The sequence below is a fragment of the Phymastichus coffea genome, unplaced genomic scaffold (assembly GCF_024137745.1).
Source record: "Phymastichus coffea isolate CEN01 unplaced genomic scaffold, Cenicafe_Pcof_1.1 PCOF00022, whole genome shotgun sequence".
NCBI classification, from domain to species: Eukaryota; Metazoa; Arthropoda; class Insecta; order Hymenoptera; family Eulophidae; genus Phymastichus; species Phymastichus coffea.
This window is the reverse complement of record NW_026706833.1, coordinates 107,008-131,482: the sequence shown is the minus strand read 5'-3', so window position 1 is coordinate 131,482 and position 24,475 is coordinate 107,008. Positions and strand designations below refer to the sequence as shown.

Below are 24,475 nucleotides of genomic sequence, written 5' to 3'. Positions count from 1 at the left end.
ACGTTGTGAAAAATCCAACAATCGTCTAATAGAATTCTGCGGACGAAAATCGACAGATTCAGAACACTCGATTGTACAATGCAAAGTGTTGTTGTTTGGTTTCAAATTTAATCTTATATTATTATTATTATCAGTACCGAGACGCTGCATAGCTCTACAAAGAAATATATTAGTGTCATTGATCTCGTAGGTCCCGACAGGTATGAGAGATGTTCAAAAAGTACGGTGACTTTATGGTTTTCTCAAAAAATATTTATTTATTCGTCAATATTTATGTTTTCTCCTTCCAAGTAACCCCTGTTAGATATAACACACTTGTGCCAGCGTTTTTTTCCAATCAGCAAAGCACTTTTGATAATTATTTTGAGGTATAGCCTTGAGTTCTTTCAGCGATGCAGTTTTTATCTTTTCAATCGTTGAAAATCGATGTCCTTTTATGGGTTTCTTAAATTTTCGGAAAAGAAAAAAGTCACTACGAGCCAAAATTGGTAAATATGGAGGCTGAGGCATGACTGTGGTGTTAGTTTTGGCCAAAAAGTCACTCAGAAGTAATGATGAATGAGCAGGTGCATCATCGCTATGCAAAATCTACAAATTGTTTTTCCAATGTTCAGAACATTTTTTACGTATTGCTTCTTTCAAATGATGCATAACTTGAAGGTAATAATGTACTCCTTGTAATAATTCAAGGTAATGCAATCTCTTTGCTCCATTCTTTTCGATAGAAGGAAATCGCCAAGCAAACAAAACTCTTCTAACCTCTAATACCTCTGCCAGAAAAACAATACGTACTATACAGGGTGTTCCAGACCACCCGTACACCCCCTCTAGAATCCAAAATAATGGATTAATCAAAAACTGCTTCAGACAAAAGTTGCTGGGCTTCGAGGGGGACATATCCGTACGACCTTGGCTTTGACCTTGGAGGTCATGTTCAAGGTCATTTCAAGGTCAACTTTGTTTTTTTAAATAGGAACCCCCATTTTTGACCCCGGATTCGGAAAGAGCGGGAAATTTTACGTCCAAAACGGTATTTTTAAATTTTTTTTCATGTCCTTGAGAAGGTCGATTTAAGGTCAAATGCTTGAAAAACTGCCTAAAAGCGTTTTTTTAATTTTTAAGATATCGAAAAATGACCTCTACAAAATTTGTTCAAAATAGAGTGGGCCACCCAATGCACCAAAAACCTTTGACCTTTAACCTCATTTTGAAGGTCATTTCAAGGTCGAAGTGTTTTTTGTAATGGAAACCCCTCTTTTTGACCCCGGATTCGCACATAGCGCGAAACTCAACACAATACCTTATCCAAACATCGGATTTCGCGCTATGTGCGAATCCGGGGTCAAAAAGAGGGGTTTCCATTACAAAAAACACTTCGACCTTGAAATGACCTTCAAAATGAGGTTAAAGGTCAAAGGTTTTTGGTGCATTGGGTGGCCCACTCTGTTCTGAACAAATTTTGTAGAGGTCATTTTTCGATATCTTAAAAATTAAAAAAACGCTTTTAGGCAGTTTTTCAAGCATTTGACCTTAAATCGACCTTCTCAAGGACATGAAAAAAAATTTAAAAATACCGTTTTGGACGTAAAATTTCCCGCTCTTTCCGAATCCGGGGTCAAAAATGGGGGTTCCTATTTAAAAAAACAAAGTTGACCTTGAAATGACCTTGAACATGACCTCCAAGGTCAAAGCCAAGGTCGTACGGATATGTCCCCCTCGAAGCCCAGCAACTTTTGTCTGAAGCAGTTTTTGATTAATCCATTATTTTGGATTCTAGAGGGGGTGTACGGGTGGTCTGGAACACCCTGTATAGTCAATACTATGAATACATGATGACCTGGCGAGTGTACCAAGACAACAACAACAAAAATTCAAAACATAAATGTACGTAGCCCGTAAAAATTGAAGTCACCTTATTTTTTGAATACCTCTCGTATATTGATAACTTGATATGCGATGTAAAATTTATTATTATGTACATCAATATTAGGTATCAAGTTGAACGTTAGGAACTCGACTAAGCTCAACTTGTAATATTTAAGCTGTAATAGTTTAATTGGTCGGAAATAGTGCGCTTCCAATAGTGAAGAATTACCCGAGAGAGTCATAGTTAACGAATCCTCCATGACTGTCCGAACATAACTATCAGTATTTGCATGTTGCCCTCCCATAAAAACTTAAATAAAGATGACCGCATATGTAAGTCTTGAAATCTTGACATCTTTTCGTATTATATTTGATCTTGATATCTTCAAGATACATTATTAAATCAATAGGTGGCCTAAGATCTCCAAAGCTATCAAAATATGTGACGTTTTTTCCGATTTTTGGATAAGCCACCCAGTGCATCTCTGTTCCTTAGACGGCATCAATATTAACTATAGCTGATTCATAATAATATGGTCTAGAACTCAATAAGACATTTCTCGTGAAGATTCCGTGAAAATTTTTGCATACTTCATCAAGTCAGTTTTTGTAAGGGCTCTAGCTGGTAGATTTATTTCAAAGTTTTTTTTAAACCTGATTCTAGATAAGGTTTTAGACAAAGTCCATAGCCTTTTTTATAATGTTTAAGGTACAAGTCTTTTCCTAGAGTAATGACCTTCATCGTTTTGTTATGTCTCTTGTTTTCTTCTTATTACTAATCTGCAGACTTTGCATCGTTTACAGCTTTTGCGATTTCCACGGCTTCGCCAGCTAGAGTACCAGTTGCACTTTAGCTCGTAAAAAGTAATATAAGGAAGAGCAAAGCTCCACCCGTCTTCGTTGATATTAGCAGAATTCGTGGAACGTTGATGTTTGCTTTTCCACCAGCTTTTTTAACAGTTGAACGAGCATTCTTCAAAGCAGAACCGATGACTTTGCGCGCCCATTCACCCTTGGACATTTGAATATGGCCGCTTTGATCACATTCTTTAAATTAACTAATTTTTTAATAATTAATTCACTTTTTTATAACGTACTCGAAAAATTGACAAAATATACAGGCTAGAAATACCGCGGATATAGTTTTAGCTGAAAAAACATTCAATAGAGTCATGTCTAAGGATTCTAGTTTTGATGAAAAAGCAACTGTTTACGCTGTATCTAAAGCCATGAAATTAAAATCAAAGTTTGGTATGGATCTCAAGAAAAGAAAAAAAACCAAGCCGAAAGAGCACATGAAAACTAAAATATAAATAATTATTAACATTAATAATAATGAATATGAAAGGGTTATGTCATGATTACTGTTTTTTAACAATATCTGCGGGGGTCCCTGGCTTAAGCATTTGGTTTCCTGACCTAACCTTTCCATATTAATTATTATTAATGTTAATAATTATTTATATTTTAGTTTTTTTGCGTTCTTTTGGCTAGGTTATTTTTCTCTTCTTAAGACCCTTACCTAACTTTGATTTTAATTTCATGTTGTTAGATACAGCGTAAGAAGCTGCTTTCTCACCAAAACTAGAATCCTTAGACAAGACTCTATTGAATGTTTTTTCAATTAAAACTATGTCTGCCATATTTCTAGCCTGTATGTTTTCACGATTTTTCGAGTACGCTATATCGTGTTGCTTGCAAGTTGCGTCGAGAGAATTGATTCCTGGATCACCGTGAGCTCATCGTGTCTATAACTTAGTTCCTCTTCTACGTGGTTGCTACATTCAAAGTCTGGAATATGGAACTCAAATGGAAATTTATTGATGATATCATTAACTAATCCTTGTTCTTTCTTTGCTCTTTCTCTTTTGCATTAGATCATCACTCGATCAAGTACAATACACGACTAACGTTTAAAACTATAAAAATAGGTATATATATATATATCCATATGGCCAGTTATCATTCGAATTTAGTCTTCTGAGTAGAAATTTCAAAGAACAAACTGTACAACTTCCGGTAGAGAATTTTAACGACATCGAGCTATTTTTTGTGGTCTGTCCAGCTGTGGTAAGACTAATAGTTTTTTGGCGCTTATCACTCATCCCAATAGTGTTAGATTCGAAAATATTTACGTGTACTCGAAATCTCTCAATCACCCAAAGTATAAATTATTGGAAGAGATGTTAGTAGTATAGCAATATATGTTTCAGGCCACCCTGTGGGGATTCCTAACCCTTTAGTCCCCTGGCCTAACCCTTTCATGTTAATAATAATTATTAAATTTAATAATTATTTATATTTTTTAAGGACGGTTCGTAAGGCTCCTAGTCCTTAAGGACCCTACCTATAGCTTTCTGTCTAATTTATTTAAATATATTTTGTAACGGAGAATCTCGGCTAGGCCGATCTCGTCCGTTTGGCTCTCGCAAATGTCCGTGCACACACTCATGCTTAGATCTTTTGTTTACGAGGTGCTGAGCACGGGCCGAGCTGACGACTGGAGCGATGCAGACGGCGCAGAAGAAGAGAAAGAGAGAGAGAGAAAAAGAAAGAGAGAGAGAGAGAGAGCTCGAATTGTGGATCACCGCGGAATTCAGAGAGTCTCTGCTAAGCGATGAGCAGAGGAAGTCGCGCGCGCGGATAAAACCGAAAGGTCACGGTTTTCCAAGTTGGCCCCGCGACCTCGTCGACGATCGTTCGTTTCGGAGATACGCCCGGTGCGCGGACGAGTATTGGAGTGTAAGGCTGGGTCGCGCCCAGCCGTATCCCGAAGTATACCCGGCACCGGTGCGTGTGGGTAACCGGCGAGGTGCGCGGGTGCGCGCGCGAGCAGTCTTGACGTGCTGCAGTACCGAACAATAAAGAGGCGGCGGAGACAACAGCAACAACAATCAACGAGCGAGTGACGGGTTGAAGCAACAGTATTGTGGAACGAACGAGGGAACGAGAGGGAGGAAAATAGCGATGACAACAAACATCAGCGAGACGGTCAGCGGGGAGCACACCAGTGACGTCACGGTGCAGAGTGCTCTAGCCGTCGGAAAGGCTGAAGGTCGAGGTCGGTGCCGTGTTTTTCTCTGGTCTCTCTCTCTCTCTTGCATGTTTGGGCGCCAGCTTATGGCTGGTAGCACGGCAGACCTGCTGGCTACCCGTTGGTAGTCTATCGACGGAAAGTGTTTGTCGGGCATTTATTATAATATTTAGTTTTCACACGGGAATCGGTAGATTGACCAACCACCGATTCACCTTCGCGTTCGCGTTTGTTATTGTGCCGCTCGTAATGTATAAGTCCGAGGTTGCCGTATTGTAATCGATTGTTGACAATTAAAATACTAGTGTGTTAATCCGCTGTTGTGTTTATTCGCCGCTGTATCACTCCTCATCCCGATCTCGAATCTGTGCGTTTAACGTGGTCATGCTCGACACGTTATTCAGTCGTGGGAACGTCTTTTGCTTCCTGAATCCCCGAATAAATAATTTGTGCGGACGGTCGCGAGCAACCCAGTTGGGTTCGGCCGGAATTCCCCGTTACAATTTTAAAATGTTTTAAATATTATTGATAATTTCATTGCTACATTGAAAATGAATAGAAAGTGATATTTGAAAAAAATGAAGAGACAGATCGGAGAATCGAACCAGCGTCTTTTGGGTTGGAGGCTGCCGTATCAGTATAGAGTAATTTGCATTTGTCACCAATTCGTCGCTTCATATATCCATCATAAAAGTCATAAACTAGTGTTTTTGAAAGATATAGTACACATAGATCAATGTATATAGATTTTCTAATACTAAAAGTTGTCCAGGATAATTCATAAGTTGCTAAATTTTCATGAAAGATCGAACTACTATGAAAATTTGGCTACGCAATTCGAGCTTCAGCGCCACATCTACCACCCTACTGATTAACTAGTTTGACATCTTTTCTTTTCCTTTCGTCTTTCATCGTTTTTTCATATACTTGTAAAATAATTTTTCAAACTCATTTTTAGCTTGCTTCCTTTTTTCTGTATTTAAATCAATGTATGATTTCAGCCACAGTTTTTGTTTGAATTTTAGTGCTCTATATATATTTTTTTGAGTTTGAGTCCATATTTAAGAGCTTGTTTTAACGCTCTATAATGAATAAAGCAACGTTCTTTATCATAAAGCGTTGTCAAAAGTTTTTTTTGTTTTGATCCAGGTGGTTTAGTATGTTCAGAACGAAGTGGAAGGTCTTTATGATCATCATGTACTCTTGCGGATACTCTAAATCTACTTCTAAAATATAGCCAACGTCACTGATATCGGCGACATTGAAAAAATTTGACTCGCCTACATTTAAAACCCATTTAAAGCTTTTATAGTATAATGTAGTAATTGAGTCATAGTCCAACCGTAAAGGTTATTTACGTCATAATACATTAAAATTTTACTTGGCTCGTCCTAATTGAATTCTTCTCCCATATATTTATTGCTTACCTTTGAAAACCTATTGCAGCAGTGACTAATATCTCCGCGAATACCTTTTTGAATGAATAATACCATATCTATATCTCTTGATAGTTCAAGCTTACTATATTTGTACATTTTAACATCGCATTCCATATTAATTCAGGGGTAGTGTAATAATGGGCAGGATCGAGCTCATAAGCATTCTTACAGGTTATTCGAAAATTTTCAAGAATATTAGCTAGTAGAAGTATATTGATCTTCAGATAGAAATCAAAATACATTCCTAAATCCAGTTTTTTCCAAATGCTGCCGAAAATATTCCACACGTTTTGAGTATGCTCATATTCTTCAACAGGAATATCACTACCTATTAACTGGCTACGAAATCTTTCAATGAGTGGTAACTCTGTCTCAGATAGACAATTTAAATTTTGAATAAATTCATATAAAAAACTCCTTTTTTTTAAGTAAATTGATTTGTTCCAAAATATAATTATCTTTCTGAAATTCTCACTGTATAATATCTGGTCGAGGTAAGTAAGATGCTAATTTATGTAGAGATGTGAGCATAAATCGAAGGGAATCGATAAAACGAAATCTAAATCGACTGTTTGCAACTTCTTTAGCGAAGGATATGTCTCGCTTCCTATTTTCAGCGAGAACAGAGATTTTTCCTTTAAATTCTGAGCTAGTAACAATTTCTATTATAATAAAATGAGAGTCATAGCTTGTAAAGTTATGAAATATGACTGGTATAAAAGTGGCATTTTTATTATTTAAATTGCAATGATTGTGAGCTGTACCTTTAAATTTTCCTGTTATATAACAATGATCTCTAACTCGTTTTTCTTTCTCTTGAAAATATCGATTGTAAATATGACATCTTTTTGTTGTTATAAATGCCTATTAATTAATAAATAATAACTACATTTCTATTGCATATATATTTGCTGTAATTCGATCACTAAAGACTTTAATTTCTTTATAAAACATGATGAGCAAAATCAGAGGTGCTCCTGTGGGAAAAAGCTGCGCTGCCTCGCTTGCAAATCTGCTGTTTAGTTGCTGCTGCTTTAGTTGTTGCAGCTGTGATACTGCTGCTTTTAATCAGCTTCCTCTATATCATTCGCGCACGTATCCAATACCCCAGTAAACTATTTTTTATGGAAAACGGCGAAACACTTAGCAAAACTAAGGCCATAGACGACTTTGTATGGGGCTCTGGGCCCAGAAACCGATTTCAAAACTGAATAGCGGATCATATTTGGGATGCTAAAAGATGACTTTTCACCGGGTTATAGCTCCCGAAATGCACTTGGGGCAAAATGGGACACAAAAAACCGCTAAAAATCGTGATTTTTGACTTTTTTCACATTTTGGCCTCGTAACTCAGACGCAAATCAATATTTTTCAACGTACTTGTTTTAGTTTTACTGGTGAGAAAATTTACTAACAAATACATTTGTTTTTATTTTTTTTCTGAGGCTTTGGAGCTCACTAGAGCGCTTTTTCGGACAAAAAAAAGCACTTTTTTTCATTTTTTTTTATCTTTTTCTCCATTTTTGACCGGGAAGTCGGCCCGTCGCTAACTTTAGACCTATTCCATTCGATTCCTCGGAAAAAAATACAAAAGAATCATGCTTAAGAAGTTAAAAAGACGTGGTGCAATTTTGCCAGTGAACCAAAGCTCAACGCACAATCATTGTAACCGTGGTTTCCTCATGCAATAGTTCTCCGCATTGATTGCTATACCGCCACGGGCGCACACAGAAGGGATATCTGTATTTCCGAACATATATCTTTATGTATTTTGATTCGCTGAATCTGAATTTCAAGTCAAAATGATGCGAAAACCCCTGGAAATCTCAGAAAAATAAAAAAATAGCCAAAATCGCAAAAAATTGGAAAAAATGATGTTGACGAGTGTGAGAACATTCCATAACATTTTTGTATTTTTGATTCATATTGGGTATGTTTCTTACGTATTTTGATGCGCTGAATCCAAATCTGCAATTATATATAATATTATATGATTAAAAAAATAGTATCGTACATTTATTTTACAGCCACTTTGGAAACTTGAATTTGACAATGTTTTAATTTTTATTTATTTTTATTTATTTATTCAAAACCAAATGCATTACAGTTGTAAAAAGCATACATACAAATTACACGGTACAGCCTGCAGAGGTGATATAATCACCTGTTCGCAGGATTGGTATCTTAAAACTAACTTACGTACTAGAGAAACTAAACTATATTTGATTTATGCTGATCATGAAATATGTATTTTAATATTCACTGTGGTAATATTGAATGTTAAATGTTTCCAACAATCCAATTTTTTAACTTCTTCTTCAAAGTTTTATTATTACAGTTCAATAACTTGAGTTCACGTGGAAGACGGTTAAAAATCTTCAAGACTTTAATGTAGCCACTGTTTCTATATAAAGATTTTTCGATTTTCGGCAATTGTATATTTTTAATTCTTGTAATACTCTGAGAGTTAACATATTTATCTTTAAATTCCTCATAGTGATAGGATCCTCAGATTCAGCGAATCAAAATACATAAAGATATATGTTCGGAAATACAGATATCCCTTCTGTGTGCGCCCGTGGCGGTATAGCAATCAATGCGGAGAACTATTTCATGGGGAAACCACGGTTACAATGATTGTGCGTTGAGCTTTGGTTCACTGGCAAAATTGCACCACGTCTTTTTAACTTCTTAAGCATGATTCTTTTGTATTTTTTTCCGAGGAATCGAATGGAATAGGTCTAAAGTTAGCGACGGGCCGACTTCCCGGTCAAAAATGGAGAAAAAGATAAAAAAAAAATGAAAAAAAGTGCTTTTTTTTTGTCCGAAAAAGCGCTCTAGTGAGCTCCAAAGCCTCAGAAAAAAAATAAAAACAAATGTATTTGTTAGTAAATTTTCTCACCAGTAAAACTAAAACAAGTACGTTGAAAAATATTGATTTGCGTCTGAGTTACGAGGCCAAAATGTGAAAAAAGTCAAAAATCACGATTTTTAGCGGTTTTTTTGTGTCCCATTTTGCCCCAAGTGCATTTCGGGAGCTATAACCCGGTGAAAAGTCATCTTTTAGCATCCCAAATATGATCCGCTATTCAGTTTTGAAATCGGTTTCTGGGCCCAGAGCCCCATACAAAGTCGTCTATGGCCTTTGGCGGTACTTTCGCAAGTAACAGCTGAGGCTTAACTGAAAACTTTTAAGCTCTCGCGCTCCCTCTCTCTCTTACAATTAGTCGTTCGCTCTAGCATCGCGTGTGTTATCGAATCGTGAACGAATCGATTAATCGAATCGACTACCGTTACAATATATATACAGAGTGGTCCATTTTTATCGAGGTCGTCATATTACTCCGTTCCTAAACGTTATATAAAAAAAAAGTTCAGACAAAAGTTGCTCAATATTAAGGGGGACATCTTTTGGTGACCTTGGATTCGACCTTGGACATGGCCCGTCAAGGTCATTTCAAGGTTAATGTTTTTTTTAAATGGGAATCCCCATTTTTTATCATGGATTCGGATTCCTCGTGCAATTCTACGTTCAGATAACATAACATGTCTGGGGTCAGGGTGACCCCCACCTTCAAATAACCCCCCCAAAAGTCATTTCAAGGATAACGTTGTTTTATTAATTTTAACCTTGATGTTTATTGCGGAATCAGATTCTACGTTAAATTCTACGTCCAGATGATGTTTAACGTACGGGGTTCCGATGTCCCCCCCTATTAACCCCCGCCCCCTGAAAGGTCATTTAAAGGTTATCGTTATTTTTTAATGGTAACTCCTATTTTCATTACGAGTTAGGATTCCTTGTCTAATTCTACGATCAGGTAACCTAACATGTCTGGGGTCGGGGTGACCCCCACCCTTGAATCCCCCCAAAGACATTTTTTTCAATGATAATCCCGATTTTCACTGCGGATTCAGATTCTTCGTTAGATTCTACGTCCAGATGATGTTTATCGTTCGGGATCCTGATGACCCCCCCCCCCCCATTAACCCCCGCACTTGAAAAGTCGTTTAAAGGTGATCGTTATTATTTAATGGTAACTCCTATTTTTATTACGCGTTTGGATTCCTTGTCTAATTCTACGTTAAGATAACGTGACATGTGTGTGTGCGGGGTACCCCACCCAAAGGTCATTTGAAGGTTAACGATGTTAGTTGAATGGCAACCACGATTTTTATCGTGGATGCAGATTCTACGTAAAATTCTACGTCCTGGTGACGGCACAAGTGTGGGGTCCTGATGACCTTCCCCCCCTTCTGTATTGTGTATGAGTGTATTTTTGTTACCGAAGAGGTAATGCACCGTAGAGCTCCGCTCGATACTCTCCGTGTGTGGGACTCGCCATGACCACTAAATTCCCACTTCTTATGCTTCTGTGATATTTTATCCGCCCCCCCTTCCCCTTCCACCGCGTGTGTGTATGTTTGTGCGTGTGCGTGTGTGTATTTTTTTTTCTAAATTTCCCTAGCACTCCTGAAGCATTCTCCATTGCGACACTCGCTTGGTTTCCTACTAGTGTGCTGGGTTATTGTTGGGCGTACTATCACCTCTCCCGGATCCTAGTGACTGCTGTGAACTAGGCTGTGTATCTAAATTTTAATCTAAAGGATTTGGGTTTTTGATTGAAGACAACGTTTTTATTCCCACGAGACACGACTAGGCCTTGAGGGTCCATCCAGTCCGCCTACCTAGACAGGATAAGGCATTTCTTTGATCAACCGCCCTTGCCAACGACACGGTGGGAAACCGTTTGCGGCCGTTCCGACCTTTCAGGTATGAGCACGGTTTGCTTTTACACTCTTCCATAACGCAGTCTCAAAAAGACCACAATTGCTCGGGATCCCGGGTGTACTACTACCCGTCATCGACGCAGCAAAGCTCACGCCGATGCCCTGGGACGTGTGTGTGTACGTGCGTGCGTGCGTGCGTGTGTACGTGCGTGTGTGTGTGTGTGTGTGTGTGTATGTGTGTGTGTGTGTGTGATTACTTTATTTAGCTATTTAGTAAATGTTCAAAATTTCTTCCATTAACAGCAATGCACAAATGAAGTCTTCTCTGAAATTGTCTCACCGTGCTCAACAATATATTTCTGGGTATAGCAGCACACGCTTGTCGGATCCGCTCCATCATATCCTCTCTTGTGGTTGGTGCTACTTGGTAAACTATGTTTTTTAGATATCCCCACAGATAGAAATCGGGTGGTGTCATATCTGGCGAAGGAGCTGGCCATGCGACTGGCCCACGGCGACCAATCCATCTCTGAGGATATTCATTATCGAGGAAACCACAGACTATGCCAGAATGTGGTGGTGCTCCATCTAGTTGTATCCACATTCTCTGTCTAGTAGCTAGATCCACATTTTCTAGTAACCTAGGCAAATGATTGCGGAGAAACTCCAAGAAAATTTGTCCAGTTCCGTTTCCATCAAAGAAATAAGGTCCAATCACGTGACCATTCACAATTCCACACCAGACATTGATACTCCAGCGATGTTGATGATCTATCGGTCGATACCAGTGAGGGATTTCATTTGACCAATAGTGGCAGTTATGCCGATTCAATTTACCATTACTTTTGAATGATGCTTGATCGGAAAAAAGTACGAATTGGAAAAAGTTTGGATCCAACTCAAGCATTTGCAAGGCCTATTGCCATAAACGAGTACGTTCTAACATATCATTAGGAGTTAAAGCTTGTGTGAGTGTAATATAATACGGGTGATATTTCATGACTCGTAAAATCCGAAGAACTGTGGTTCTTGGAATGCAGCTTTCCCTGGCTATTTGACGCGAACATTATATGAGGATTCATATGTACATGTGCTAGTATGACCAAAACTCGAACGTCATTTCCACCATAGCTATTGTGTTAGCATTGGCGATGCAAATTTCCACCTTGTGCGCGTAATTTTAGAGTCCTAATAGTATTAGCGATAGGGTGACGTCTATTTTGGTATCTTTCTGCATAAAGTCTTTCAGCTGCATTATAATTTCCCTGACACTCTCCTATAACCAACAACATATCAACGATTTCAGCAGGAGTGTAGTCAACCATGTTCAGAATGGTAGTGTACAATGAACCCTGCAGTAAACAATAGTAATTTTAAATTCCGAATTTCTCACATAACAAAATTGCAATTACTTATAATTTTTTTTCTCTTTACTTACTTCTCACTCAAGTAAAAGCAAGTGAAAAATATTTTAGACAACTTAATCGTCTCGAATCGGCCGTAAGTATCTTGAAAACCATTGTGCCCAATATACCCTACAGTGAACACCAGGGCTCCGAGATTAAGAAATATGAGATAAAGGACTTTGAGAATTAACGTTCTGGGCTTATCCTTGTAGGTTATTGAGTTAGGGAGTAGAGGAATTGGGGGTTGGGTATAAGGATTTAGGGTAATAGAGCTAAAGGATCAAGGAATTGAGGACTGTAAGCCTGGTGAACAAAATAAGAGGTCTTTTTTTGGAAAATACCGTCAACCGTATAATGACCTCAGGAGGGGGGAGGGAGTGAGAGGTCATAGGGACCCCACACTCGTGCCATCATAGCAGGACGTAGAATTTAACGAAAAATCTGAATCCACAGTGAAAATCGGGATTACCATTCAAATAAATGTCTTTGCGGTGGATTCAAGGGTGGAGGTCAGCCCGACTCCAGTCATGTTAGATTACCTGAACGTAGAATTAGACAAGGATTCCAAACCCGTAATAAAAATAGAAGTTACCATTAAAAAATAACGATCGCCTTTAAACTAATTTTCATGGGGCGGGGATTAATGGGGGGGGGGGGGGGGTCACCGGGTCCCCGAATGTTAAACATCATCTGGACGTAGAATTTAACGTAGAATCTGAATCCGCAGTAAACATCAAGGTTAAAATTAATAAAACAACGTTATCCTTGAAATGACTTTTGGGGGGGGGGGGGTTATTTGAAGGTGGGGGTCACCCCGACCCCAGACATGTTATGTTATCTGAACGTAGAATTTCACGAGAAATCCGAATCCATGATAAAAAATGGGGATTCCCATTTAAAAAAAACATTGACCTTGACTTGACCTTGACGGGCCATGTCCAATGTATAAATTTTTTTTGATATAATGCTTAGGAACGGAGTAATTTGGGGACCTCGATTAAAATGGACCACCCTGTATATATATATATATAGATATATATATATTTGAAAAGTTGAAAAAATAGAAAGATGTGTAATGAATGTAATTTGAAATAATAATTTGAAATAATAACTTTATTTGTTCCCTCCTCGTGGCATTTTTTTCAAAAACATTTTTTATTTATAATATTTATTCATAAATTTGTTCATAAATAATTATAATTAATCTGCAACTTCATTTAAAATAACAACACATACATACAATACCTAACACAACACAATGTAAAATAAGATATATAGATAATAAATGATAGATAAGATGATAATCTAGAAGTTTGATCTACCGACCGTGAGGAGACGAAAAAATGTCATGAGAAGACTGCAATGATTAAAAAAAATATGCAAAAAAACTCGATAACATTATTAATATTACATCATCAATCGCACGAAAACTTTTTTAAGATGAAAGATGCTGTTGTGATTCGATTCATTGAGTAATACGAAAAAATATATGAACCTAAGATAGAAAAAAATTGAAATTCGGAGATACGACGATTGCCATATTTACTGTATAGAGTGTCGTGCGCTACCAGCCTTGAACCTACTTGCCTTCGTGCCGCTAGCGCGCCACTTGACTCTATATAAAAAAATACGTTGAAAATTGATTACCAGTAAATATTTTTTCTAGCCATTCAAAAATTCAGTGAATAAATTGATTTGTTATTCTAACCGATCCAGCTAATAGCGTTTAATTTAATATTTTTACTTCATTTAAATTAAGGAACAAGCAATTATTATTTCCAATTTATTTTCTTGTTATCTTCAAATACTAACTATTCATGATTATCGAGAGGGGACAGTATGGACAAATAAACCAATAAACCACACTTTAGATATGTTATCTCGATTAAATGGAGAATTTCCACTTTTTTCAAATCTAGAATACAAATAGCCGTGTTATTTATACATTTACGGTTGGGTTTGAAATGACCGTGAATATTAGTACCAACATCAAAATCAAAATCATGATAATGGATTCCTATCTATGTTTAACAACTTTCATTTAAAACATCTTCATCTAATTTGTTAAACTTATTATTGTTATTGTTAAATTATGCAAATAGAAGATTTTAATTTAAAAATTAAAAAAATGCCTTGTACACGACCTTAGGGGTTTGATCCGGCCCTTCATATAGTACCTCAGCTAAAAATACACTTTCCCTTTATTTCTAAATCGGGGATGAAAAACAGAGGTTTCTATATAAAATTTCGAAGTTGACCCTGAAATGACCTTAAATATCAAGTTCCAGATGAATTTGATGGTTACCATTAAATGATCCTCTCCGTCTTCTACAACTTTTATATAGGTCATTTTTCAATGCCATGTACTATTAGTTCGTTATTTAACCCCCTTGATTAAAATAGACTACTCTGTGATATATAGGTTGATTCTGAAATAAAAGAAGAGTTTAGTACTATTAGATTCATCATAAAAAATAAAAATTTGTTTTTGATAATTAGATGAATAGATAATTACGATTGAATGTTAGCCAATGAGCGGTTGACTACGGCTGACGGGCCGTGCGACAGCGAGTCGCGAGGGAGAATGAAGATTGACGTGCGCATACTAATCAACAGGTGATAGTGATGCTTAATTCATAACGTATTGTTGTTATTAACAGCCGTTATGTCGGCGCATATTGATATTATGAATATTCATTTAAAAAAAAAGTATTACTTACTTCGACATTTTTACAGTCTTACCGTGGGTGTATAGGCCATGTTGGTACCGTAGAATGGCTAGCACGTTCTGCAGACCATAATCCTTTATAAATTTAAATATAGGGAACCTGTAAAAAGGTCATTTACTATAACGATGTATTTGTGACTGCCGATGAATGCTGGCAGTTTGTGCAAGAATGGGTAGAAGATGTGACGCCCAATAAACTACATGGACCGACACTCCAAGTATTAATAAGATCTAATAAGATGCAGGCCATTTTGAACAATGTTTGAAAGCAGCGGTTGCAGATGATAAACAAGAGCCAGAAGATGAAGATGATGATGACATGGAAGCATAAGAAAAGCTCATTTACGCAAAATGAAAGTGATGGAAAACTATAAATGAACCTGGATTTTATAAAAAACTTCCTATAAAGATTCTCGATATCCAACACAAAAATGTAGTAATAATTACATCGTAGAAAAGTCGCGTAAAATTTATAAAAATTCGTAGAAAAGTTGTGAAAAAGCCGTAAAAAAATCGTAGAAAAATTTGTAAAAGAGTAGAAAATTCATAGAAAAGTCAATTACACAAGTAATGCTTTTCTTATTTGCAGTAATTATACAAGTCGAGGAACTACGGTCCACGATGAAAGCTGCAATAAATGCGGAGATATTGTTTTTTGTTGATGTTTTATTTTGTTGATGTTTATTTCTATGATTATTACTAAGAAATAACAGACAATCTTTATAAAGAAATAAACTAACGTAATAAAATAAAAACTGCATACTCTGATCAGCACAAGCTTGTACCTTGCTACCACCATCTTCTCCGCATCATTCACTTTTTCGTTGACCAACTCTGGAATATGAGAAAAGGAAGAATGGTGAAGTTGATGACTTACCCAATACTCAATCATAAGTCTCTTTAGGAATGGTCATCGTGTCATACGACAGAATTCTTCCTTTTTTATTAAAAGTTATACCAACTTGGTTACAATTTTTTAGCTGTTGGTTTGATATTTAACGGCTATGTTGCCCAACTCAATTTGGATATAACAATTATAAATATTAATATTTTGTCAATATCAGTTGAATGTGTAAACATGTATGTATGAATGTATGTTTACCTGAGTGATTGTGCGAGTATGCGTATCGGTGTATGTACGTGTGTATACGAGCTTGCAAGAGTATAAATGTCTGAGCGAATGTAGGTGAACGAGTTTTCAAGCGTGTATGAGTGTATGTGTGTGCATGTCAGCGCCAGTGTGCATCGATGCGTATACACATATAAGCTTGCGTGGTTGTGTATGCGTGGGCTTGTAAACTTGCAAATCAAAAGTGCATAAGTGCGTGTGCGTATGCAAACGGGCGAGGATATGTGTGAGCTTACAAATATGTGTGAGTGCGTGTCCAAGCGTACGTGGGTGTGAGAAGCTTATAAGCGTACGAAAATGAGCGAACGAGCCTGTGTATCTGTTAATTGTGTATACATGTTTTTTATGTATCTGTGTACTTGCGCCATAGTATCTTCCATTTTAGAGTCCCATTTCAGCAATCACATTTCCATCAGTCAAAACCTCCAAACTGTTCAAATAATCCTCGTCATCTAAATAAAAAGCTCAATGAAATGTTAGTAATTGGAAAAATTATGTGTGTTTAAAGGAAAGTGAAAATAAATATTAGATTACAAGCATAAATGTATAAATTTTATTGCTTCAAAATAAGCATATAAGTTATACTTAAAAAGGCTAATATGATTATTTCGAAAATCCAAAATAGCGCCAGCAATATAGCGGCCAAAGTTGTAAAAATCGAGGAAAAATGGTGAAAATTGAACATGAAGTCACACAATAAGCCAAATAATTAAATGTATTAGCTTAGAAGGTACCGTCTGAATGTTAAAGCGCTATTTTAATTTTTTGAAAAATCCAAAATGAAGTCGGGAATATAACGATTAAAATTTGTGAAAATCACCAATACTTGATGTAAAGTAAACATGCAATCACGGAATAAGCGTAAATGATTGAATTTGATATCTTAAAAGGTAACTTGAATCTCAATGTTGAAATGCAACTTTGATTTATCTTAATATTTAAAATGGCGCTGGCAACATGCTGGTTCCAAGATGAAATATTCACAAAATAATTAAAAAAGTAGATCTAAAGTCACGCAATAAGTCAAGGTTAGAATTTTATTTTTATTTCTTCAAAAATTTAAAATGTCGCCAGCAATATGGCGTCTCAAGGTTTAAAAACAATGAAAAATTAATGACGTATAGTCATAAAGTGACGTGGAAAGCATAATTATGTAATTTTTTTTACTTAAAATGTAGCCTAAAACTATATTTATATTCTTTGCACTTCAAATGGTCTTAAATTTGTGCTTTATTATTCTTTGATAATTAATAACTAACTAATTAATTAATAACTAACTAAATAATTATTAATTAATAATTATTAATTATTAATGTTCAATGGTCCGTAGTTTGTGATTGTAGCTAATGAATGAGACGTTCCAATATGTTGACTAGTGGTTGGATATGTCTCACTTATAATAAATATATGTGGAAATGTATGTCTGATAATTGTACTACCTTGATAATCGTAGCTTTTAATTGTTGATAAAATGTAGCAGGCTCTAACTGCTTGTTGGATTGTATGAGTGTAGCAGGCTCTAACTGCTTGTTGAATTGAATAAATGTAGCAGGCTCTAACTGCTTGTTGAATTGAATAGGATAGGTTGTTGAATAATACTTGCACGATATTACTTTGTAACAGTCGCGAGTTTATTAAGTAAAATGATCATCAATTGTCGGACCGGTGTGTACGGAGTTGAGTCTTACAGGTACTTATTGACTGACTGACGGACTACTGATCAACTGCTGAGAGTAATTTGTTCATTGCTTTTTATATCTTTTATAGCTCTTTTCAGGTTAGTATTGCGATATTGTGTAACATTTTGTTTTCGCTGATTATAAATTCTTGCGTTTTGGTGACTTAGTTTCGGAGTGTGTTTCGACAGCTTTTTGCTGTCGTGTGAATAGCTTAGCAGTTTTGAATGTGCATATGTGCATTTTATAAAAAGGATGCGTCGTAAGACGTAACAGTAGGCCGCTTATCGAGTAAAAAACTCTTTGATCTCTTTAACTTTTTTCAAATAAATTCTTATCAAATAGTACAAAACATCTTACTTGGTTTTTAATTTTTCTAATCCGGTAGTATAATTATTCAAAACCTTATTGTTTCAGATTTAAAATCTGAAACAATAAGGCTGAAAGATTCTAGAAAGTTGTAACTACTTATACGTAGCAGTTTTTGCTAATTATTGTTTTTTTGTCTATCTTTATTAGAGTAAATGTCATTAATACAATGTACCGTTTGTTATTTATTGAGATTTTAATTTTCAAATAACAATTCGCTCTTTGAGTTTTTTAAAGAAACTTTTTAAATAGTAATAAAAGTATTAATTTCAATTCTACAGGGTGGGCCATTTTAAGTGGACCAGTAGGTTTTCTCGGAAACTATGAGAGACAGTAAATTTTTTTTCTGACAAAAGTTGCTTAATTTCGAGGGGGTCAAATTCTCATGATCTTACCTTTGACCTTGGAGGTCATGTTCAAGGTCATTTGAAGGTCAACTTTGTTATCTTAAATAGGAACCCCTATTTTTGACCCCGGATTCAGAAAGAGCGGGAAATTCTTCGTTCAGATGATGTGACGGTGTAGGCCTGTCATGGTCTGCACCGTGCGCTTATCTCCCTCTCCTTCCTAGGCAAAGGCGCACGGCCGGCATCAAGCGCACGTTTTTATCACGTGCCTGATGCCTGCCCTTTTCATTTTCAGCAACGCACGAGAGCGGAGGACGAGGACAGAGACGCGACGACGCTACCGAATATATATATATAGAGAGAGAGAGAGAGAGAAACTATAGTCTAGTAGTTGGGCTTGGCGCGCGGCACTTGTCGCGACCGGCATTGCCGCGTGCCGCCAATTAGGAGGCGAGTGGTGGGAGAAGGCGCGAGTAGCCGGCTTCTCATGCACTCGCGACAGTGAGTTACGCGACGCACGCGAGAGAGATCGATCATATCAGTCGGTGATCATCGCGGCGAAGCCTGCGCCCTTTTGTCCGGGAAGAAGTTGGCATTCCTCGACACATAAGCCGGACGGATTTTCTCTGCCAGCGACGCGACAGTCAGGAGGTTCCTGCAAGAAGCCACCATCAGGACGGTACCCGGCTGGTTCTTCTGCCAGATCACCGGCTGCACAGTAGCCAAGAGTTTTCCTGCCAGGCCGCCGATGGGACATCTTCCAGATTGCCGGCGACAGCGACGTCCGCCGAAAATTGGTCAGGTCATCCATTCCTCTCTCTCTTTATATCTCTTCCTTTCCTAGGCGATTCTCACGGTTAGCGTTGCGACGCCAGGCTTCCCCGAGCCGGCGTAGTTTTCGGCAGTGCGTAATTCAAGTAATTGTTTGAGCCGGTTAACGAGGTGACATGGCGCTAACGTGCCGGTCATCTCGTTTAGATTAAGTTTGCGCGTTATTGTTAATAGGTGTTTGTACTTTCGCCGGCACTCTAGGTAGTGCGTTGTAATAAACGGTTTATCAACGAGTTGTGTGTGTGAAGTTATTTTGCCCGCTGCTCTCCTTCCTGCTTTGGCTGGAGCGATACACCGCCTCCCTTGCCTTCCCCCTTTATAAATAATTGGTAATAGTAGTGAATATATCGGCATTGCACGCCGACGCTATTACAATGATGTAACATATGTGGGGTCCGATTCACCACCCAAGGTCATATGAAGGTCTATTTATTTTTTTTCTTAATTTTTCCACCCGAATGACCGGGTAAGGGTAATGTTGAGCAAAAAATATTTTAGACAAAAGTTGCTCAACTTCGACGGGGCCACATTCTCATGACCTTACCTTTGACCTTGGAGGTCATGTTCAAGGTCATTTGGAGGTCAACTTTGTTTTCTTACATGGGAACCCCTATTTTTGATCCCGGATTCGGAAAGAGCTGATTCACCCCTTTTATCATATGCAGGCGCAAGGTCGTACATTTTTCTAGCTTAACCATCCATGTTATCCAATAAAAGTAACATTTACCGCAGGATGTACTACTGAGGACAGTAGATAATTTTCATCGGAGAATCGAATTATATATTCAAGGAGATCGAAATGTTTTTGAACACTTACTGTAACAATTGACTAATGTGAGCAACTTTTGTCTGAAAAATAATTCGCTATCTCTCATAGTTTCCGAGAAAACCTACTGGTCCACTTAAAATGGCCTACACTTTATAAAAGTATACGATACCTACCTTTTATTATTTTTTATCATTCTTGGCGTGGTAATAAATGTTGTTACTTTAAATTAACTATTAAAAATATTATGATTTTTCAAGAAAAACCAATAGATGCAATATTGAAAATTGGTATTCTTACATCATGTGCAAAAAAAACCCTTCAAAAGTATAGAAATCTTGTATTACAATCAAGTTTGTACAATAAGACTCACAGATTTCTGTCTAAACGATTCTTTCTTGCACAAAAAACAAATCTTATACAAAGCCACTGAACATAATATAAAATTAGAATTTGCAAAAAATTCGACATTTTTTACCGAAAAAATTTTTAAAAATATATAAAATAAAAATTAAAAAAAAAATAAACGATATACGAACATTGCCAACAAGCCCACAATGGTTTCTGTAAGTCGACTACAATTTTATCTACACAGTGATCCGAGTCACATAGATACGCTCATATATGGGTAATTCTTGGCTATTTCGATTGACTTGCAATCCTTAGGTTGCGGATTTTTTTTTAATTTGGTACAATTGTTGTACACATAAAACTGAGATTTTTCCCAAATTTTGGAGACGATACCTTAATTATATCAAAAGTTATTAACAATTAAAGAAAAATGATAAAAAATTTTCAAACGGCTATATTTTAAAAACTAATAAATATATCGAAGTCGGATTTTTTTCAAAATACTTATAATGCCTTAAAATTTCGAAATAATTACAACAATAAACAATAAAAATTTTTTTTCGAAAGTTATTAACTTTTTGTTTAAACAATTGCTAATATCTCAAAAAGTATATTTTTTTTTTTTAAATTCTTGCTCCTACGTATTCCTGAGGATTTTTGCTATCGAAATCAATCATAAAATTCAAGGGCCCGACATATCGGAAAGCGTAGCCCTAATCAAAAGAAGATGCCTCGGTGTCCGGTCACAACGGCACCCGAGGTCCCCTCACAGTAAATAACCTCTTGAATGTCTTTTGGGCCTTTATTTGGTTTTCTTAGAAAAAACTCGATCAAGCAGTTACTCTTCTGTGTATTTGAAAGTTATTTAAGCATTATCTAATTACTCAATTATTCATGAAAATAAAATATTTTTAGAAATAGAATATGTTAAATGAATCATAAATAAGTCATAAATCGCCCTATTAACCTTCAAACTATCGGCAGTTTATATACATAAACATCTAATACATCTAATTGTAATCTAATACATCTATACCTATTAAGACCAAATAAAGGCCCAAGAAATAGCCGAGAGGTATCGTGCTGTAAAGCGTCTTCGGAGTCAGCGGGACGTCTTCGTGGACTTAAGCTGAGGCATCTTCTTTTGATTAGGGCTACGCTTTCCGATATGTCGGGCCCTTGAATTTTATGATTGATTTCTATAGCAAAAATCCTCAGGAATACGTAGGAGCAAGAATTTTTCAAAAAAAAAATATCTTTTTGAGAAATTAGCAATTGTTTAAACAAAAAGTTAATAACTTTCGAAAAAAAATTTTTATTGTTTATTGTTGTAATTATTTCGAAATTTTAAGGCATTATAAGTATTTTGAAAAAAATCCGACTTCGATATCTTTATTAGTTTTTAAAATATAGCCGTTTTTTAATTTTTTATCATTTTTCTTTAATTGTTAATAACTTTTGATATAATTAATGTATCGTCTCCAAAATTTGGGAAAAATCTCAGTTTTAGGTGTCCAACAATTGTGCCAAATGAAAAAAAAATCCGTAACCTAAGGGTTACAAGTCAATCGAAATAGCCAAGAATACCCATATACACTGCCCGTCAGTTAGTGTATGTGTGTCGTTCATACTTTTCCGCTTTGAGGGTGGCGCAGCATAATCAAACATTACCACCCCTCTCTCTGGGCGCCAATAGGTTGGCATAGCCCACTGTCTTTCACTCCTTCGCTTTCAAACATTATTGGAGATCCGGAAGTCAAGTTTGCTGCGACATCCCTGACGCACTCAGCGAGTCGGAACCTTTTTAATCTAAGGCGCCGACCTCCTCGAAAGGAGTACCGATCTTTTCACGGTTCGACGCTCGAGGAGAGCGGAACTAAAGGCTTGACCCTCGGTTTGGGCGCGACGGGACTCTAGTTGCCCCAACGTCTACTGCGTCGGAAGCACGCAGCGTACAAATCTTACGAGATTTGCTTGACCTGGTACCACTACCCCGCAGAGGCCAACCCAAATTGGGATGTCAGAAGAGAGACTCAGCCAGGACAGCCAGAGGAAGATTCCTAAGACGATCAACCAACTAAGCCTCCCCTCCTGGGCTCGCGTTCAAAATACATCCCACCCTGCGTTCCTGTATTAAGGGATTTCTCCCACGACTCACAGGTCCATCGCTTCGATGTGCCGGGGCATGTCTCCCCATTGCGTTTCGGTCATCCCCGCTCACGCTGGTGGGTATCCGTCATTCGAAAGGTTGTGTTCTGATTTTGCCCGAGTCTCGGATTTCGCTTTCCATGGAAGGCTTTTATGACTCGCTGATATTGATCTCTGCTCTTTCAATTAATTTTCTAACTTGGGTCAGGGGCGGGGTCTCGCCTAGCCGACAAGGCGACTCCCCAGGCAGTTTTCAATATTCGTGCCAGTCATGCCACTCTACACTGCCCGTCAATCACTTTTGCCATGCTTACCTCAAAATTAGGCAAACTTGAAAGTTTTGTATCTCGGTCGGAAATCATCGTATCACAAAAAACCGCCGGGCATTTTAAAGGTAATTGCAAAAGCTTCCATTTAAGACGTGCAGAGACTTAAAAATGAAAATATGTGTCTTTTACAGTAAAAAAACTAATTAAAAAAATTTCAATTTTTTTAACCTCGACTTAAATCAATGCCAATTTAGAACCAGGCGGTGGAGGGCAAATCGACCAGAGGGGTTCGGAGGGTAATGTCTTTCCCTTTAAAATTAGCCCCCCGCGGGGTTCTATCCGATGTTTTTTAACCGAGTTACGGCGTTTTTTGTAAAAAAATAACCTTTTTTTTCAATCCTCAATTACTTCGACTTGCGTACGTTTTGGAAATAAAAGCCAAGGAGAAAAAAGTTTCATTTTGTGCCCAAGAATACGGAAATAAAGTCAAAATAAAGAAATAGAGAAAAAATTTGTTTTCGGTTTCTTAGCGCATTAAAAAAATAAAGGAATTTAATTTTTTTTTTACGCTTAGTTTTAGTTTTTTTGCGATTTGCTACGTCCCTAGACATTTTAAAACGAATTTATACGTATATAAAACGTTCTGTGTCAAACGAAACAACGTTCTACCTAAAATACATGCCAATGCCAACAACTATTGAAAAATAAACTTCTTACATAATGTATATATTAAAATCTCTTTTCCTTCACTGAAATAATTTTTCGTATAATAAAAACAAAATACTTATGGAAATCATATTTGTTTACATGTAAGTTCAATTACTTTTTATAATTAATAAAGTAACTGGTTTACATTAGGGTGATCATATAACAGAACATGTGGGTCCACCGGTTGCATGCTGTTGTGTGAAATTAGTCGATGTTCCTGAAATGGAATATTTTGCAGTAAATAATCAAGGAGAAGTTTGCGTTAAAGGAACAAATGTTTTTGCTGGGTATTTTAAAGATCCAGATAAGACGGCTGAAACAATAGATCAAGAAGGTTGGCATCATACTGGCGATGTCGGAATGTGGTTATCGGTGAGAATAATTCTTTTGTTTTAAAAGGAAAACTTCTGCAAAGTAAAAAATATATTCTTATTTTTTTTAAATTACTTTAATTTACAGAATTAATTTGACCCTCTTACTCTTCATTCTACCAATTCTTGTTAGTATTTTACATTAATGAATTGAAGTCTCCTAAAAAATTACTATAGAGGTTATATTCGTAATTTTTTTCGTAAAAATGATTGATGAATTTCGTTTTTGAAAATAGCCACCTCGTGAGTCATTTATTTAAATAATTTTTTATAAACAATTGCAAATTATAGAAGAAAAATCACAAG

The 24,475-nt window shown here is 36.8% G+C and overlaps 1 protein-coding gene across 1 annotated transcript in view; it reads left to right on the top strand.

Moving 5' to 3' along the window:
* LOC131675456 (long-chain-fatty-acid--CoA ligase 5) overlaps window positions 1–24,263 on the top strand; it is a 688,157-nt gene extending 663,894 nt beyond the window's left edge. Inside the window, exons 6-7 of the mRNA XM_058954441.1 lie at window positions 23,949–24,170; window positions 24,258–24,263. Coding sequence (XP_058810424.1) covers window positions 23,949–24,170; window positions 24,258–24,263 — 228 coding nt within the window. The remainder of the gene's footprint in view (window positions 1–23,948; window positions 24,171–24,257) is intronic.
* Window positions 24,264–24,475: the final 212 nt, after the last annotated feature.